General features: G+C 40.0%; 1 protein-coding gene across 6 annotated transcripts in view; it reads right to left on the bottom strand.

Moving 5' to 3' along the window:
- GARNL3 (GTPase activating Rap/RanGAP domain like 3) overlaps positions 1 to 20,374 on the bottom strand; it is a 564,903-nt gene that overhangs the window by 56,352 nt on the left and 488,177 nt on the right. For all 6 annotated transcript variants that reach the window (XM_033962150.1, XM_033962147.1, XM_033962149.1 and 3 more), the window contains 3 exons: positions 7,011 to 7,127; positions 3,273 to 3,448; positions 2,295 to 2,453 (listed from right to left, as the gene is read on the bottom strand). In XM_033962150.1, the coding sequence (XP_033818041.1) occupies positions 2,295 to 2,453; positions 3,273 to 3,448; positions 7,011 to 7,127 (452 nt within the window). The remainder of the gene's footprint in view (positions 1 to 2,294; positions 2,454 to 3,272; positions 3,449 to 7,010; positions 7,128 to 20,374) is intronic.

The raw sequence follows: 20,374 nt of genomic DNA, 5'->3' as shown, positions 1-20,374 counted from the left end.
TATATAGATTATGCTGCTAAAAATTCTAAAGAGAAGGTTAGGGATTATACAAAGGGAGACGGAGAACAAAACTGAGACTATGCTTTTGTATAGATCCCCAGAGCATCCATACCTTGAATAATCTGTGCAGTTCTGGTCATTCCCATCCTAAAAAGGATATAGTGCAACTAAGAAACGTTAGGCAAAGGGTGACAAAAATGATAAAGGGGATAGAACACTTCTCTTATGAAGAGAGGCTCAACAGGTTGTCAAAAAAATACAACAACAAATGATTCAGAGGGGATTTGACAGAAGTTCAAAAAATGATGAGTGGGATGGAATGGTTAAATAGGGAACGGTTGTTTAACCTGTCAAAGAACATGAGGACATGCTATGAAATCGATCAGTTAAAAAACAATAAAGGGCAAATGGACTCAACGACTCTTGGCTGTTGAGTGACTAAAAATGAATAATGCAAATTTTGTGTAATAGTCACTCTATAAAGTCACAATGGAGTAACCTTAATATAATATGTATCAACTCCTAATCGAACTCTGCTCAGAGACATGAAGGCAGATGCCACCGTCTCATCACCCAATCATTGCAGTGTTCAATGCGGGTTAAGACTAATACTGGTGGTGATTAATTACACTTTCACATGCCATTCGGGCTATGGAATATACATCTTATATTAATAACTTTAAGATGTACTAAAGTTTATGAGACTTAGCTTTAAAATTCACTGGTTCTGACGTGCCACGTTTTGGTACTTGGAGCATTAAGAAAAAGTAAACTATTGGCAAAAATGTCAACCCGTGCATAGTATACGAGACTACACCCTGTGTTTGAAACTAACTTGAAATGTTTTGTCGGTTCCCTGAAGCAGTACCAAAACGTGGCACATCGGAACCAGTGAATTTTAAAGCTAAGTCTCATAAACTTTAGTACGTCTTAAAGTTATTAATATAAGATGTATATTCCATAGCCCGAATGGCATGTGAAAGTGTAATTAACCACCACCAGTATTAGTCTTAACCCGCATTGAACACTGCAATGATTGGGTGGTGAGGCGGTGGCATCTGCCTTCATGTCTCTGAGCAGAGTTCGATTAGGAGTTGATACGTATTATATTAAGGTTACTCCATTGTGACTTTATAGAGAGACTATTACACAAAATTTGCATGAAATAACGACCAGCAGACTGAAAACAAATCAGAAAAATTATAATTAAGGGCTGTTACAAGAGGATGTGGTCAGAGTGACCAATATAGTGGGACTCAAAAAAGGATTGGACAAGCTCCTGTAAGAAAAGTCTGTTAAACTTAATTAGTTAGGTGGACTCAGAAGAGCTATTATTCATCCTTGGAAATGAATTATGGGAAATAGATTTACTTTTTAGGATCTACTGGGTATTTATGCCCTGGACTGGCCACTGTTGGAGACGGGATGCCAGGTCGGATTCAGCATAATTTTTCTTATATTCTTGTGAGTGAGTGAAATGTTTTCTTTGGGACTTTATGGTATCTCTGGTTTACTATTTTTGTTTCATTTCTGCGTATGCTCATAACATATTCATTTTGCTATTGGTTGGTGAAAGCAATAAATCCATTAACTTCTGAATTAATAAACCTTTTCTTAACAACATGCAGTTCTATTTAAAGCACAAAAAAACAGTCCGTATAATTAAAAAATACATGTAGCTAAAGAAAATAATAAGGATTACAGCATTCTACTACCTCATTCCCAAATGGAGTGGAATTGAAATAGCTAATCCATGGCAAGCCAGCCAACTGCACAGATCTAATCAAACAGCTACAGTGTCAATTATGACACTGACTGTCAGGAAGGCTGACATGTATTATGACAGGGTGAGTGGATCAGGAAGAACATGAGGTAGGAAGAAAATAGTGTTATGTTGGAAATTCCTAGCTTTCCAAAAAAATATTGCAGTAATATCAGCTCCTGAAGAAACCGCATGACGACCTTTACATTGTGAAAAAATGTTAATGGACTGATTGTTTGCTTGATATCAAATGTCTCCCTTTCTAGTCTCATTGTAAATACGTTGCTATAATTAAATAATCCTTCTCATTTTTCTCATCCTCCCCCTCTCCTCACCAGTGGGGTGGTGAATAAGAAGCATGATTCTCAGGCTTTAGGCATGTTTGCTGTGGATTAGCTATTCTGAAGACTAGCCTTGATTGTCGTTTCCTTACCAAGGTTTTTGGGCATCAGGTTGTCTTCATGGATGCTGAGGACCATAATGCTGAGTTGACTATTTTATGATTTTGTTTTTACTAGTTTTCAGAACTTACCCTACTTGCATCAACATGATGCAGTCTGTAAGACTCTCCGGTGCTCTCGTTCACCAAATCAAACTGATGTCGATAGGCTACACAGATCAGGTTGTCATTTTCTCCAGTAGGACCATCAACCAGGCTCATCACCACAGGAGGGTCTGAGAGGCAAATCTCCTATAGTCAATAATAGGGGTAAATTCATTATATTAGGTCGTACATGAATGGCAGACTTCTCAGAGGATATCCGACAGAGTTGTATTTAGTGCTGATGGCTTAGCAAAGGGAGGGCTTTCACCTCAGTCAATACTAGACATATTTCAGCATGAGGTTGTGAGGTTGCCTTCCTCCTAACACCACTTGAAATCTAGAACATGTTTTGCTGTCCTTTGCAGTGGCATAGCGAGGGAGGGTGGTGCCTGTTGTGGTGGTGCCACCTCCTCTAGGCCCTGCGCCCCCCCCACTCTTTCCTGTCATGCCATACCATGCACCCCTCAGTCTTCTCCACCATACCGTGCGCCCCCTGCGTATCTCTTGAAATGTTCAATGGCATGAGCAGCACCCTCCACCTGCTGCTTGCACCAACCTTGGCACCATTCTGACATCACGACCTGGTCCTGTGACCAGGAAGTGACATCAGAATGGAGCTAAGGCTGGTGCAAAGAGGAAGTGGAAGATGCTCACGCCAGTGAACTTTTAAAGAGATATGAACAAGAGGGCGGAGAGGTAAGGTGCCAGCACCCTTCACAAAGTATGCACCCATTACCCCCCACCTTACTATGCCACTGATCCTTTGCAAGGGATCTTGAACTGGAGTCATATCTGTGAAAGCAAGTGGATATATCTTTGAAAAGGGACAATCCACTGACAGTGGTTCGTTTTTAAGCTCACATACTACCTTGCTTTCTGTATTGATATTCCTAATCCTTACTGAATTGAAGCATCATGAAATTTAGAAACCTAAGCTCTAGAATGTTTGCAAGGAGAAAAACCTACCCTAATGTACTGAAACTCCTCCACCGGAGACTCGGGAAGAGCTGACTGTGTGGAGAAGCTGCTTAAGCTGTTGGCCTGGTTGTGTTTTCTTGTGATGAGGAGCAGCTTGTTTCGAATGGCCACAACAATCCTCAACTCATTGCTGTGATGTGTGTTAATGGAATACAAATGGCAGCCTGGAAAATCATAAAATGGTTATTTTTTTTTTTCCTGTCAAATGTATACTTCTAGACATTTTCATGGAAAGCCAATTGTGGTTTACAGTGACAATGAAATAAATTCTAAACTTTAACATATTCTTTAAAGAAAGAACTGGTGTGGTGGCTGTGTTAGTCCACTTTCCAAAGTAATATAAAGAAATAAAACAAAAAACAAAGGAAATAAGGTGATACCTTTTTTTATTGGACTAACTCAATGCATTTTATGATGAGCTTTGAAGTTAACCCTTCTTCTTCAGATCAGAAAAATAAATCTGATCTGAAGAAGGGTTACCTTCGAAAGCTCATAATAAAATGCATTGAGTTAGTCCAATAAAAAAGGCATCACCTTATTTCCTTTGTTTTATTTCTTTATATTACCTTAAAGAAGGATGACATAATTTCACTCAAAACATTTTGAAAAAGGTTGGAGATTTGTCCTAAATATGTATACCTAGAGAAGATGAGGGACAAGGGGACGGTACTTGAACTAAGGCCAGTACTGGGCAGATTTGCATGGTCTGTATTTGTATATGGCCATTTGGTGGAGGATGGGCTGGAGAGGGCTTCAATGGCTTGGAAGGTGTAGATGGGCTGGAGTAGGTCTTGATGGAGATTTCGGCAGTTGGATCCCAAGCACAGTACCGGGTAGAGCTTTGGATTCTTGCCCAGAAATAGCTAAGAAAAAAATTGAAAAATTTAAATTGAATCAGGTTGGGCAGACTGGATGGACCACTCGGGTCTTTATCTGCCGTCATCTACTATGTTATTATTAAAGGCATTTATACATTAAAAATTATTAATGGACAAATAAACCTTTCCCAAAGGAAGAGAAAATGTAGGACAAAAAGCCATGATATAAAGTTGCAATGAGATACACTCCAAATCCACATTAGGAAATGTTTTTTCATGGGAGAGATGGTACTTCCCTTATTTTTATTTTTTTTTTAATATTAACTGGAAACAATTTCAGGGTATGAAAAAGAATGAACAAATTTCTTATTATTTGAGAGAGCCAATTGATCAAACAGACTTTTGGACAAGGTTTGATCATCTAATAATGGTACAGGCCCCTTAGATTTTGCACAATGATGGTCAGGTCTGCGTGAGGAGATTTTGGATAATATTGATCATGTTTGCCTCAGATTGAGGTAGCTGGGGAGATCCACTGAATGGTTTGATGGTGAACTTTTTTAGCTGAAGCGGTATTGTAGGAGATTGGAGCATGGTTGGCATAAGAATCTTTCCGAGAAGAGTAGGGACAGTTGAATATGAACAGAAACTTGTCAGAGGTAAAAACTCATAGTAACAATTTTTTAGGTACATCAAAACCAGAAAACCTGTGAGGGAATCCGTGGGACCATTGGATGATCAAGGAGCAAAAGGGGCGCGCAGGGAGGATAAGGCTTTAGTGGAGAGACTGAATTAATTCATGCTTCAGTCTTTACAGAAGAAGATGTAAGAGATCTACCTGGCCTGGAAATGGTTTTCAAGGGTGATGATGCAAAGGAATTGAAAGAAATCTCAGTGAATCTGGAAGACGTACTAAGCCAAATTGACAAATCAGAATGATAAATCACCTGGACTGGATACTGAAAGAACTCAAACATGAAATTGCTGATTCGCTGTTAGTGATCTGTAACCTGTTAAAATCATCTGTAGTACCTGAAGATTTCAGGGTGGTCAATGTTATGCTGATCTTTAAAAAGGGTTCCAGAGAGATCAGGGAAATTACAGACCAGTAAGCCTGACATCATTGTTTAACTTATTTATAAATGGAAATTGGAAAGACGACACTAAACTGTTCAAAGTTGTTAAAACGAATGTAGACTGTGAAAAACTGCAGGCAGACCTTAGAAAATTGGAAGACTGGGCGGCCAAATGGCAGATGAAATTTAATGTGGAGAAAGGCAAAGTGATGCACATTGGGAAGAATAACCCAAATCATAATTACTAGATCCCACCTTGGAGGTCATTGCCCAATAAAAAAATCTGGATGTCATTGTAGAAAATACACTGAGACCTTCTGCCCAATATGCAGTGGTGGCCAAAAAAGCAAACAAGATGCTAGGAATTTTTAGAAAAGGGATGGTAAACAAGACTATGAATGTTATAATACCTCTGTAATACTCCATGGTGTGACCTCACCTTGAGTACTGCATTCAATTCTGGTCGCCTTATCTCAAAAAAAGATATAGCGGAATTAGAAAAGGTTCAAAGAAGAGCAACCAAGATTATAAAGGGGATGGAATTCTTCTTGTATGAGGAAAGACTAAAGAGGTTAGGGCTCTTCAGCTTGGAAAAGAGATGACTTAGGGGACTATGATTGAGGTCTACAAAATCCTGAGTGGTGTAGAATGGGTTCAAGTGGATCAAATTTTTACTCCATCAAAAATTACAAAGACTAGGTGACGCTCAATGAAGTTACAGGGAAATACTTTTATAACAAATCGGAGGAAATATATATATATATTTTTTTTACTTAGAGAATAGTTAAGCTCTGAAACATATTGCAAGAGGATGTGGTAAGAGTAGTTAACGTAGGTTTGGACAAGTTCCTAGACGAAAAGTCCATAGTCTGCTATTGAGACGGACATGGGGAAGCCACTGCTTGCCCTGGATTAGTAGCATGGAATGTTGATACTAAAGTAGAGTCTCGGTTAACTGGGGCTCTTTTACAACCAGCAAAAAAAATTGCTGGTGGGGGGAAAAAAATGTTCCCCGAAGTACAAGTGGTAATGTCCTAGGCTGCTAATCCTCCCTCCCTCAAGCCCCCAAGCCTGAAGCAGCTACAAACCCCCCTCTCTCCTGTCCCGAAGAATCTGCGCGACAGTGGTCCTGAGCCGAAAAGTCCTCCTCCCTTCCTCAAGCTCCAAACTGGCAGAAGCAGGCAGCAATCCTGAGCCGTGAACTCTTGTTCCCGCCCTTCCTTACCCGAATGCAGCCAGTCAGCAGGAGGCAGCCTCAAAACAGGCTGCTTACAGCCAGCCCTGGAAGAGCCTTTCCTCTGATGTGTTGGATGTGACATGTCAGAGGAAAGGCCCTGCTAGGGCTGGCTGTGAGCAGCCTGTTTTGAGGCTGCCTCATGCTGACCAACTGTGTTTGGGTAAGGGAGGGAATGAGGGAGTTCGCGCTTCAGGACCGCCGCTTGCTTCTGCCACTTTGGGGATTGAGGAAGGGCTTTGTGGCTCAGGACCACTGCCACATTGGTGCTTCGAGGCGGGAGAGAAGGGGAATTAAGAGTGTGTTAGACAAGGTTACTAACACACTCTCAGTTAACCAGAAAAACAGTTATCTGGTATCCACCAATCATCATGGGTGCCGGATAACAGATTCTACTGTATTTGGGTTTTTGCCAGGTACTTCTGACAGGATACTGGGATACTGGACCATTGGTCTGATCCAGTAAGGCTAGTTTTATGTTCTTATATTTTGATTTTTTTTTTTATTCAACAAAACCCCCAGTAATAAGTATCCTTGTATGCAACTTAAGATGACAAAAATATAGCTAGAAAATGTATTAAAAGTGCACAAGAAATACCTTTTGTTTTCTCAAGTTTATTTTCTCTACAGTCATACTTGCTCTTCAGTATCTGCTTTTCTTCCAAATCTTTTCTGATGGTGCTTAGCCTGAACACAAAGAGGCGTGCATCCTTTCCTACGAGGAGAGACGGAGGCAGGGTCAACTTCTCGTTAGAAAGAAGAAGGTGCTCTTTGGCTGCAGAGCTGACATTCCAATCCACACTCAAAGACCAGAGCCCCTAACTAGAAGGAAGGAATCTAGTGCTAGGACAAGGCAAGCCTGATACTTGTGGAAATAATGGGGCCCTTTAACTGCAATATGTACTAGCATGTACAGTACTTACCGAAGGTTAAAATTCACTACCTTGGAGTGCGCGCAGACATCCCACAGTAGTTTTTGAATATGTGTGCACTTCCCACATGCTAAAAAAATACTTTTTATTCTTTAGCGCTGGAGGTATATTTGGGGACTGAGAGTAGGCATGCGTGCCCAGCGCTATTCAATTAACACAAATATATTGCCATGCACTAATCGATTAGCATGTGGCTAGTGCAGGAGACCTCACTGCCTACAGAATAGGTAGCGGTAATGGTCATGTGCTAATTGGAAAATTAGTGTGTGACCATTAATAGGAAAAATAGGAAATATAGCTATTTCACAGGCATACTAAAAGTGACCTCAGCACAGCACAGGGCAACTTTTAATGCAGCTTAGTAAAGGGACCCCAATATTTGAGAGGGAAAAAAAAAGATATTTGGTGACAACACAGTGGTCTCAAACTCGCGGCCCGGGGGCCACATGCGGCCCACCAGGCACTATTTTGTGGCCCGTGGTCTGTACTAGTGCTGCCCACTCTTTGCAGCATCCTCCAGCTTCCCCCCTGGCCTCCCGCCCTTACCTTCAGATAATTACCGCAGCCTGCAGAGAGGATCGCCAGTACTGTAGTGATCCTTGCAGGCTGCCGTTGTCCTCAGCAGCATGTTCCCTTTGCCATAATCCTGCTCCTGACGTCAGAGGAGGGGTGGGACCACGGCAGAGGGAACGTGCTGCGTAGGCCGATGGCAGCCTGCAAGGAACGCTACAGTACTGGCGATCCTCTCTGCAGGCTGCGGTAATTAGCTGAAACTAAAACCAGGAGGCCAGGGAGGAAGCTGGAGGACGCTGCAAAGAAGGGGGGGAAACATGCAGGCCTTCGGTGGGAGGGGGGAGAAGATTTATAAACTATAAAGAGTTTTACCTCATGCAAAATTGTCATTTCTTTAATAAGACATGAACTATTTTTTCTGCGGCCCACCAAGTACCTACAAATCCAAAATATGGCCCTGCAAAGGGTTTGAGTTTGAGACCACTGGTGTAACACAACTATTGTCCAAGTTATCTGGCTCTGTTTCCACAGTACATGATGCAATATGGTACAGCACAACTTATTAAGAAAAAATTAACTTAACAGCAAAAAGGAGGTATATTTTAAAAAGGGATCAAAGAGAAGGAGATGATTATGAGATGAATGCCATTTCACACAGAGAGGATAGCAACATAGAACATAATCTATCAGAAATAATTTCTGTAGAACCTCCCTTCTGTTGAACCATCGATAATAATGTCCACATGTTGGGGGCAATTCTGTATAGGTTGCCTATAGATGGGTGCTCAAATTTGTGTGTGGATTGGCTAAACTGGTGATGACAATCAATGACAGGCGTTAAAAAGCGCTTAAATTGCAGCCGTCAGGAGTGTGGATCTGTCCTTCACCCTAGTCTATAACATGTGTGCCTAATTTTCATAGTGCACATGTGGCCATGAAAGCGGCACGGGTGTTATTCCGTGTTATTTAGTTAGGGTCATTTTCTATATAATTAGTGCCGAAAGGATGATGTTTAGCGTGATTTTATAAAAACCTCTGAAGTTAGGCGCAGTTTAATGAATCACACATAGTGCCTTTAGGTGCAGCCATTTATGCAAATGAAAATCAGGCCTAAATACCTGCACCTAAGCTGTGCGTTGATCGGGTATATTCTACAACAGTGCGCCTTAATTTTAGAATCGTCCAAAACCTTCCATGCTTCTCCCCTGGTTATGCCCCCTTTTGAGATCCGTGCAATAAAATGTATATGCGCCACTTTACAGAATACACTTAGAAAGCTGCGTGCGTAAATTCTAATTATTATTATTACTTGTTAATTGCCAGTTATTGACGCTGATTGGCTTGTTAAACATTAAGGCCCTCTTTTACTAAGGTGCGCTAAGCGTTTTAGTGCGCATTTAGCGCATGCTAAATCAGCCCATGCGCTAACCACTAACGCGTCCATAGGATAACATGCATCCGTTAGCGTTTAGCAAGTGATTAGCGCATGCTAATATTTATCGTGCGCTAAAAAGGATAGCGCACCTTAGTAAAAGAGGGGGTAAGTTGCATGCGCAAATTAGCAATGCACACAGATTTGTGCATTCAACTTTGGTTGCACTATACAGAGTCTAGCCCTTATTGTGCGCCAACGCAAACATGCTAACTGGATATAACACTTCTATGCCCATTTCTCACTGTATAATAAATAAATTACACATGATTAGTACATGTCGACAGGCATATCACCACAAAGTGCTTTAACACATTTTGCGGTAAGCCTTTTCTTCTGCATTAAGCACATGTTAGAGCTAAATGCGTTTTAGTAAAAGGACCCTTATATGATTTATAGAGATAAGTAAAATGAAAACTAAGTTAACATTAGTTTCTTGAAATAACAGCTAAAATTCAGTTATTCAAGGAGGAATATGATTTTTTCTGTTACAGCCCCTCAAATTTGGAATTCGCTCCCGACCAACATAAGAGACGAAAATTACTTAGTAAGTTTAAAAGTCTCCTAAAAGGTTGGCTTTTTAAGGATGCTTTTAACTAGAAGTACTGCTAAGTGAAAATTAAGTGGGCAACCTTCCCCAACCTCTTGTTTCATTACCTATCCCTTTTTATTTGCTTATGAATTGTATTTAATCCTTTTTTTTTCTTCCCCCTTTTTCAAAACATTATTTTATTAAAATAGTACTAATTGTCTTTTTTTCATTTATTTTATCTTAATTGTTAACCAAGGGCTCTTTTTACGAAGCCGCGGTAGTGGTTTTAACACGCGCGACTTTTCATCACACGCTAACCCCTGCACTAGCCGGAAAACTGCTCAAGAGGAGGCAGTAGTGGCTAGCGCGACCGGCGTTTTAGCACTCGCTATAACGTGCGTTAAACCACTACCGCGCCTTCATAAAAGGAGCCGTAAATGAAAATTGCATTGGACTTGGATTTTGCGATCAAATCAAATATTTTAAATAAACTTGAAACTTGAAGGGAAATTGCTGCTTTACAAACTTTAATTTGGAAGTGGTTTTAACCATATACTGTATACTACAAAGATTAACACAGCATCCACAAACATGCACCGTCTAGCTTCATCAATGCACAGAGGGTATCAAAGTAATTTAAATGCATATTCTGAATATGCAGATCCCAACCTTGCTCTAATCTTACTGAAACTTCAAAGGAGCAAATCAGCACAATCAAACTATTACATTTTGTATTCAGGAACACTACACTACCAGAAATATAGAAATACGTGCTGTTTTTCAATTGTACCTGGATTTCCATGTTTAGCTCACCTTGATGCCTGTCCAAATTTTGTGTACCATTTATTAAAAAAAAAAAGAGGATTTTCAAAGACCTGCTGTCATGTATTTTGCAATGCTGTGTTTTTCAGATGTCAAGTTGTCTTGACACATTGGCACCTCAGAATGACAGATCCTTGAACTGAGGCTCCAGGACAGAGGTATCCCTAGTGCATACTAAATTTCTAATTCCAGGAAAGTGTACATTTGTTTTATGGGTTATGTTTGCAAGGTAGAGGACTAAATTCTCATTAGCAGTACTTTCTGTATTGTGGCCCTTAATTTTATTCAGAGGAAGGCTGTATAACAGAATTCTAAAGACTGCAGAATATCTCCTTTTTACTGGTTTCATGTAGCCCCTTATTTTCAGGTTATTGAGTGAAAATGATGGAGAAGAGTATAGAAATCAAAATACAGTTTACAGTTCATTTGAAATTTGATATACCACTTAACCCAACAGGATTTAGGTAGTTCACAAAATAAAACCAATTTTGTAAACAGAAAAGAATGCCATAACAAAAGAATAAAAGACCTACCTCATTCACACAAGAAAAAAAATATACATATATAAACCTCTACATGATTCACAGTACATTAATAGATCTTCCACTCCACCTTGGACTGAATTTCTTTTTTTTTTTGCAAATCATTTTTATTAAAGTCAACCAGATCAGCTCAAAAACGATGGGCTCCTTTTACAAAGGAGTGCTAGCGTTTTTAGCGCATGCACCGGATTAGCGCGCGCTAGCTGAAAAACTACCGCCTGCTCAAGAGGAGGCGGTAGCGGCTAGTGCGCGCAGCTTTTTAGCGCACACTATTCCGCACGTTAAGGCCCTAACGCACCTTTGTAAAAGGAGCCCTATGTTTTTAATAAAATCTTTAAAATTTTTTCAAGGTCACTTCTGCCTGAATAATTTTAGGTAAGGAATTCCACATAATAGGAGTAGAATCCCAACGAGCCCTAGATATTAATGGTATAATCATTCGATAGTCCTGAAATGATCTTAAAAGTCTTTATGGAGCATGAGGAATGGTAAAATTACTCGAGTAATTAGGAGGTTTTTTTCATTAAAAAAACCCCTTTGTGCTAAAATAAGAATTTTAAATTTAATCTTATAGTAGACAGGTAATCAATGAAACTTCAGTAAAAGTAGTGTAATATGATTGTATTTTTTTAATACTTTCTAACAGTCTTAAAGCCTTTTCATATTAGTCTGTGTTACCTCTTATAAATTATATTTCCATAATCTAAACAGGAAATTACAAATGAATGAATCAAAAAGTGTAAAAGATGATTCCTCAAATATTTTATTGATCTCAATTGCCTTAAAGTATAAAATCTCTTCTTAACTAAAAAGGAGATTTGCTCTGAGAAAGATAATTTATACTGGGCACTGACCTAAGTGCAGTTTAAACAGATGTAACTATATTAAACAGGCAGACTGATTATGAGCAAAGATTCATTCTTTGCTATGAAAAAAAGTAGGCCGGGTTGCCAACTCCCAACTAGTGTTATACCTGGCACTGTTCCTCTCATCTGCATTAGGCTGCAGCACTAAAACTGAGCATTTTCAAAGAATGGGTCAGCTTTGCAGATCTGCACTGTGGGATCAGCTCAGCTAGAATTTGTAGCCAAGATGCAACACATAGTTTGCAGAGATGCCATGGGTGAATCATTCCAAAGAGTGAGATTTACCAAGCCAAGGAGTGAGATTGAAGGCCAAAGAGTGAGATTTTATTAGACAGTACATCCAGGGTATAAATCTAGAATGATTTGCTTCGCAAATGAATCAAAGCAGCATTAAATGATATTGGCTTTTCTTTGGAGCTTCTGAAAGAATACAGACAAAGTGGGGAGTAATTTGGGCCAATTTTTTGAGCTGAAAGTTGTCTTCTATCCAGGAGTTAACCATATGTCCTTCGGTTTTAGAGAATGTAGACAGTGTGGTAGAGAATGACATGGAGATAAATATTTTCCCCATCCCCCCAGGAATTCAATGTCCCCTTCCCGTCCCCATGAGTTTTATCGCTGTCCACATCTCTGCCCATTCCTGTAAGCTCGGCCTTAACCACACAAGCCTCAAACACTTATGATTTTAAAGTGCTTGAGGCTTGTGCAGATGAGGACGGAGCTTGCAGGAACAGGGCAGAGGCAGGAAAAGAACTCACAGGAACGGGACGGGAAAATGAGTTCCCGCGGGGATGGGGGAAAACTTTGTCCCCGTGTCATTCTCTAACTTGTAGTAAAGGGAAAAGGGGCAGGGCAAGGGGCAGCAGGAAGGTATGCTCAGATTTCTTCCTACTCGGATCACTTGGTTTACTTCTCTAAGGCTTGCCTCATGAAAGCAGTGATCAAGATCAATGCATTGGTCCTAAAGCTCTGATGAAAGAGAAATAGGGCTCAAAGAATGTGAGTGAGAAAGCTTTCAAATGAGACGGAGGAGAAGTACAAAAATAGGGCTTTGAGACAGCATACTTTTGTTAGGTGGCATTCTTCCTTTTCCTTTTAATTCCATCCTTCCCCCACCCCCCTTTCCCCGAGGAAGGCATACTGCCAAAACACTGACCGTGTTAGGTCCTTCTTTGATGCATTTTCCTTGTGTTACAATCTATTTTAGTAAAGTTTTGATGATTTTACTGTGAACATTTTTTTGTGCCCTTTCTTTGGTCGTCCAGGTTTATTATCATCCACTTTTCTCGTTTGTATTCTTATTTTGTGGATTTTACCTGCCCCTCCTTTTTTGTGCTCCTCTTTAAAGAAATGAGGCACGTGATTCTGCTAGGATGGTGGTCTCCAATGCGCAGCCTCCAAAGTCCTCCACTGCTGCCCTCAGACAGTTGACTGAAATGTTCTTCCTATCCTGTAAATGCATTAATTCAATCTTGCCCACTTGATATAGTAACTGCAATCTCTTAAGTGTGTTTTTCAAGTGTCTCGTTTCTGGAATTTGCCGCTGTTGACAAAATAAATTGAGTTTTTAAAATTTATCCTTGAAGTGCTGTAAAATCAATTTTAGTATTAATTTTTAATGTTTAATACCCAGTCTGAACAAGCAGCTCAAGGCAGTTTTCAAAATTAGTAGTATTTGTAAGCTTGAAATCTTCTAGTGGACCTCAGAGCTTTCTCATATTCACAGTGCAGCCCTTTACATGACAATGGTTGCAGGCCACTGAGCTAGGAAGTCCTTCTATCCCCAAGAGGCCAAAGCATAGTACTGGGAGAAGCCCCCACTCTGGAGCTCAGTTCACTTTACCAGGGGTCCTTCTAGCACACTGCACAAGCAGTGCAGCTGCATAGGGAGCAAAGATACATGGGGTGCAAAAATTACTCAACAAATACCAAAAATCCCACCAGGATTAATACAATAATTTATATGAGAGGAAAAGGATCTCAGAAACCTGCTTGATATATAGGAATAAACCTTAACCAAGACTTACAAGGTTCCACATTTCTATCATCGATCCTAAAAAAACCTCTCAATGTTTTTATTTCTATTATCTATTGTTTTTTTTATTTTACTAGAATGAACACCATGCAAAAAATTAAAATTGTTACTGCATGCTTAAATAGAATACCCCATACTTATTTTAATCGTTGTAGGCAGCCGTGGCTCGACGGGACCCGTTTCGCCGTGGATAACCGACTTTCTCAAGGGTTCTCTGTGGCTGCTACAATGCTTTTGCAGTCACCCGCGGCATCTACTATGTGAGTTGCTAGCTCAACGGCAGAATATCTGTCGTGATCCCGTATACCATCTTTTTGGGAACATCAGTGTTACAGTGTAAAAATTACTCTCAGCCCACTATTTCCTCTCAGTGGTGAACGGTGAAGTAGGGGGCACTGGCAGACAAATTGCACAGGGCGCAATTACAGCGTTGTATGGTCCTGATTTCCCCCTAACATGAAAACATCTACCACGTTGATGTGGGATGTTTATAGCACTCAGCTTAGAATTACTGCCAGCCCACGAGTTAGACTGAGATTAATGGACTAAGAAGTTTGAGAGGAAATAGCTGCAGGGAAAACGGAGCTTAAAATGAACTATTCTTTAATATATGTATTTCAGCATTAACCCTTACAACTTGGAAAAATATAGACCGATAATAACATAAACATAACATAAAAACTTGCTTCTATACCGCATAACCGTGAGGATCCATGCGGTTTACAAAAGAATAAGACAATCAAGAGGAACATATTAATTGCCCAGAAATCTAGTACACAGATATGTTTTTAGATGTTTCCTAAACTGTTGGTATGTACTAGCATTCAAAATCAGGGGATTCAAGTCTTTGTCCCATGAGGCTGCTTGGTAAGCTGAAAGACGTTGGTGATATTTCTTAAATTTACATCCCTTGACAGAAGGAAAACAAAAAAGAGTATCTAACTGTCTCAAACGTTTTACATTAACCTTTGTAATTCTTATCATGCCACACCATTCTTAAAGAACGCCCACTGGCTCCCCATAATCCATAGAATAACTTATAAAATAGCCTTAATAACTTTAAAGTCAAAATGTTCAAAGTCCCTCTATTCCTCGAAAGAATACTTACTCCTTACGTGCCCTCGAGAACATTAAGATCAGAGGATAAACATTTTCTTTTAGTTCCCTCCTTAAGAACTATTAATACCCACTGGAACACTAGTTTTTCGGTGACAGCCCCTGAAACTTGGAGCTCATTGCCAATATATATAAGAGAGGAAACCAGCCTTGACAGATTTCAAGGAAAACTAAAATGTTTTCTTTTCAAGGATGCATTCGATTCATAAAAACTACACGACCATAAATTTATGACCTATTCTATTATTATTTCCCTTCATGTCTCTTTTCTTTACATATTGTTTCATGTTATAATTAGTTTGTCTATTGTTGAGTCTTTTGACCACCAAAAATATTGTTTTGTCATATTCTATTTGTACATCATTTTGGAAATCTGTTGATAAGGATCTCCCACTCCTTTTAAGGAGTTCTGGTTCACTTCAACTTTTTCGTAAATCTTTAGAAAACATTTTACTTGCTAAACACTATGAAAATTAATCTTCTGAAACTTAGTCTCACTCCTCATGGTCTTTATTTATTAAGTTAACTATTGTACACCAAGTCGAGCTTTCTTGGATTGATGTCTCGGTATATAAAACCAAGCCTTAGATTAGATTAGATTAGATAATGCAATAAAATCAAGCTTTAATAAATTTGATACTTGAAACTTACATTGTAAGGCAACAGTGTTCAAATAGCTCAACATTCCAAACTATGCTGACACTTTTAATAAGCACTAAGACCAAGACTTGTGTGTGAAAGAACATTCAGGTGCTTCATTGACTCTCAGATGCCTGCTTGGGTGAATCATCAAAGATTTCTATCCCGAAGTGCAGGAGTAGGTATCATTCATCGAGTACAGTGTAAGCAAAAATTTAAACAAACTAAATTCCGTGTTTAAAGAAACTTAGAAAGCAAAATATATAAATGTGCCAGTAGAACTCAAAAAACACTTATCTTAGTGCAAGGTGAATTCATTGCAGCATGATTTTAACCCTACTCCTGCACTTCGGGATAGAAATCTTTGATGATTCACCCGAGCAGGCATCTGAGAGTCAGTGAAGCACCTGAACGTTCTTTCACACACAAGTCTTGGTCTTAGTGGAATATTATACTTGTGAGACTTGTTCCCATTGATATCTTTTGAGTATTCTACTTTTAATAAGCACACTATGCATAAATCTTCAAAAAGAAACTACCTGCATCATTCCACTTTGAAAATTAGTGAATGAAATGTGCATCTGCTAAAAATGTTCGCCTCCTTTTCACCTCCTATTCTACGGGAAGGTAGCAAAATAGCCTGTGTAAAATGAAAATAAAAAATGTATGTTATGTGGTCCATCCCTAGATATTCACTGTTTCTGAACTGCTGACATCAGCCCCTTTGGCCCCACCATGTGTGTTCGGTTTTCACACATGTGCAAAATTGTGCATACGAATAGGTGAGTGTTGGCAGTGGCTTGGGGGCATTGCTGCCAGCTGCCCAGTTTGCAAGTGTTCTGGCTAACAGGAGGTCTTTGGCTGTCAGAGCTTGGGGATCTCTACCAGCTCTGGTATTTCTGGTTTTACTTTGAGGGGGGAAGGGTGCTGAGAGGGGTGGAGACAAAATTTTGGGCCCACTCACTTTGTACTCAGGCCCACCCTAAATCAGATATCTGGCAATACCACTGGAGGGGCAGTAGGATTACTTTTTGGGCAAGCTTATCTTTGCCTGCTTAGCTATGTGGGTGCTGGCACTGAATATTGGTTGACATCCTCATAACTTTAGGATCAGTGGCTGACTCAAATATTTACACTGTCAGCCCAAGCTATATATGACATTTTTTGGCAAAGTAAGGTTTTTATCTGTGTTGTTCTTCCTTCTACCTTTATCATTGTTATTTTATATTCTGTCAGGAATTTGGCAACTAAAATTTAATGATAAGAAATGCAAGGCCATGCATTTGGGCTGTAAAAACCTGAGGGAACAGTACAGTTTAGGGGCTGAAGAACTTTTGTGCAGAAAAGAGGAGCGGGACTTGGGTGTGATTGTATGTGATGATCTTAAGGTGGCCAAACAGGTTGAAAAGGTGACGGCGAACATTATAAGGATGCTAGGATGCAAAGGGAGAAGTGTGGTCAGTAGGAAAAAGGAGGTATTGATGCCCCTTTATAAGTCTCTTATGAAACCACATCTGCTATAATAAAACACTTAGCGCGCATGCGCAGTTCAAACTTTGTGCGGCCGTGATCCCTGATCCGTGGCTCCGTGTCACCGCGTGCACAGTAGGAGCCTTTGGTGGTTTGCGACGCGTGCGGCGGTTTCCCCAGCAACGTTCCTGCTCCGATCTCCAACGACGGCTGACTTCTGACGGCGTCTCTCCTTCTCACCCCCGAACCAGCAGCGGCTGACCCACTTCGATAATGTGAAGCGTGCTGGCCTAGCAAAAGCCCTGAGGCTGCCCAGCCTAGCAGATGCTGGACAGTGAGCAGGTAAGGGAGAAGGGGTACTACTGGACAGGGGGGAGGTAAAAGGAATGGAGAAGGGCTACTGTTGGACAGGGGGAGCAGGGAAGGGGTAAAAGGAACGGAGAAGGGCTACTGCTGGACAGGGGGAGCAGGGAAGGGGTGCTTCTGGACATGTGGGAGGTAAAAGTAAGGGAGAAGGGAAAACAGACAGGGGGCAGAGAGAAAGAAAGAAAGAAATGCCTAAGTCTACACATCTACCGTATTCTAGCACCCGTTAATGCAACGTGCTAAAAAACTAGTTTAGAATATTGTGTACAATTCTTGAGACCGTACTTTTAAAAAGATATAAACAGGATGGAGTCAGTCCAGAGGAAGGCTTCTAAAATGGTTGGTGGTCTTCGTAATAAAAAATGATATTTGAAAGAACACAATCAATATATAAAAATGGGCAATCAAGGGCTAGACCCCAAACCTGGGTACTCTCATTTATAATTTGTAATTTATAGGGGAACCCTCAGTGTGAGCTTATGAGCTCGGAAGAGCAACTTCACAAGGAAACCGCTCTATTGCTCTAAATCACAACCATATGCAAAATTACAAATGGATTCAGCCACACACCATCTTCGGGTTCTCCCCAGTGTGTGCAGATGCAATGTGTAATAATGAAACAAAATAAGTGCACTGTGAGTAACAAAAATTTATTAAGTAATAAAATCATTCAACCCAAGTTTAAGGAACAGCCCGCGGTCTCTAAGCCAGAATGAGAGAGACTACGTAAAAACTTAAAGCCGTTGAAAGGCAAGTCCGATGGTTAGAATATTAGAAACGAAAATTCAAAGAAGTTGTCCATTCGTTTCTTGCTGTCAAATCATATTGTTGGTCCAACCATGCTCAGTTTCAAGGCAAGTGCCCCTTCATCAGGAACCACATGCAGTTAAACCAAAAACAATGCAGACGCTGAGACTTCCATCACTGACCGTTGCTGGCTAAACAGGGAGGAGGAACCAGAGAGGCATACTGGCACTATGTGCAAATGATGTGACGTGACTGAATTAGTAACGTGCAGGAGTAAAATTAATCATCAGGAAACTTGATGCCATACTCTTAAAGATAAACTAACCCCTTTCACAGAAAGGAGAAAGACGGGGATAAAAGAACCGGCCAGAAGATTGATAGAGGGGAAAAATTACAGCCAAGGAAAACTCCATGGGCTAGATGATAGCGTTCCACTCAATAAGATCGTTTAAACCTGAAGGTTTGACAGCATTAAATTCAAAAATTAAAACTGCTCACTCAGCTGAAAACATGCCAGTTTATCACCTGTGAAATTTGCTGGAATTTGTTCAATTATGAACCATCAGAGATTTAAAAAACAAACAAACTGTGATCTTTCTCCAAAAATGATTTACCATTGGAGCAGAGACTGTAGCTGTATTTAATCTGCTTTTGTATTCAGCCAATCTTGCTTTGGCTTGCCGAGTAGGGCGTCCCACATTTAACATCTCACAAGGTCAAATAACATACACAACCCATTGTGATTTACAGGAGGTGGAATGTCTTAATACATATGTTTTCAAAGTGCTGGGATGTGTTCAAAAAACACAATGTAAAGAGAAAGTACACATGCGCCGCAGGGCTGATGTCCACCTGGGGGCAAATCTGCCATGTCGTACATATTGTGCGCAGAATTTGTCAGATAATTAGCCAAATTTCTAGGACAAGAGTAAGCTACACAAGGGCCCTCTTCAAACACCTTATGCATGGCCAGTATGCCCCAATGCTTTTTGATAATACCAGCCACAGCCTTGGAAGATCTGAATAGGTCAACACGAATATCTGTTTATCCACCGGATCCTTAATGTGTGGGATGAAGTAATAAATCAGGGTTGGCATACTTAGCCCATAAGTAAGCCTGTTTAATAGTCCAATGTGGATAACCTCTCTGGCAGAAATGCTTGGATATAGATTTTGCTTGTCTCTTAAATTCAACATCTGTTCATAATTGAACAAATTCCAGCAAATTTCATGGGTGATAGACTAACATGTATTTAGCTGCGTGAGAAGTTTTGAATTTTTGAACTTAATGCTGTCAAAACTTCAGGTTTAAACGATCTTATTGAGTGGAACTCTTATCATCTAGCCCATGGAGTTTCCTTGTCTGTTTGTAATTTTTTCCCTCTGTCAATCTCCTGGCTGATTTTTTTCTCCCCGTCTTTCTCCTTTCTGTGAAAGGCAGGAGAAATGTTTAAATACTGTACCTATGTGGCATACATGTGAATGAGGGAAAGTCTCTTTCAATTGAAAGAAAAATCTGGAATGAGGTGGCATAAGATGAAGGTGAGTGCTTGGAGCAGTGGAGGTAGTGGAGACAAAAAGCGTATCTGATTTCAATAAAGCTTGGGACAAGTATGATGGATTTCTAAGGGAGAGGAGGCGATAACAGATGGCACGCTTAGGCAGACTAAATAGGCCATATGATCTTTATCTGCCTTCATTTACCTATGTTTTTATGTATTTATAATACACTATATCCCAATAAAGATTCAAAGTGGATAACAAAAACATAAAGATACAATTATATAAAGAAACAAAGAAATATTAGAATAAGCATTTTTTAAAACAGATATCTTTAAATGTATGGGAAAGGAATAATATGAAGATGTAATTTTCAATTCCTTTGGCAATGACTGCCATACTTGAAAAGTCTGGTAAGATACCAAGATTTCTAAAATCTTCTTATATCTA

Source organism: Geotrypetes seraphini, chromosome 10 (assembly GCF_902459505.1).
Source record: "Geotrypetes seraphini chromosome 10, aGeoSer1.1, whole genome shotgun sequence".
Lineage (NCBI taxonomy): Eukaryota > Metazoa > Chordata > Amphibia > Gymnophiona > Dermophiidae > Geotrypetes > Geotrypetes seraphini.
Note: the sequence above shows the minus strand (reverse complement) of the source record. Positions and strands in the feature narration are given on the sequence as shown.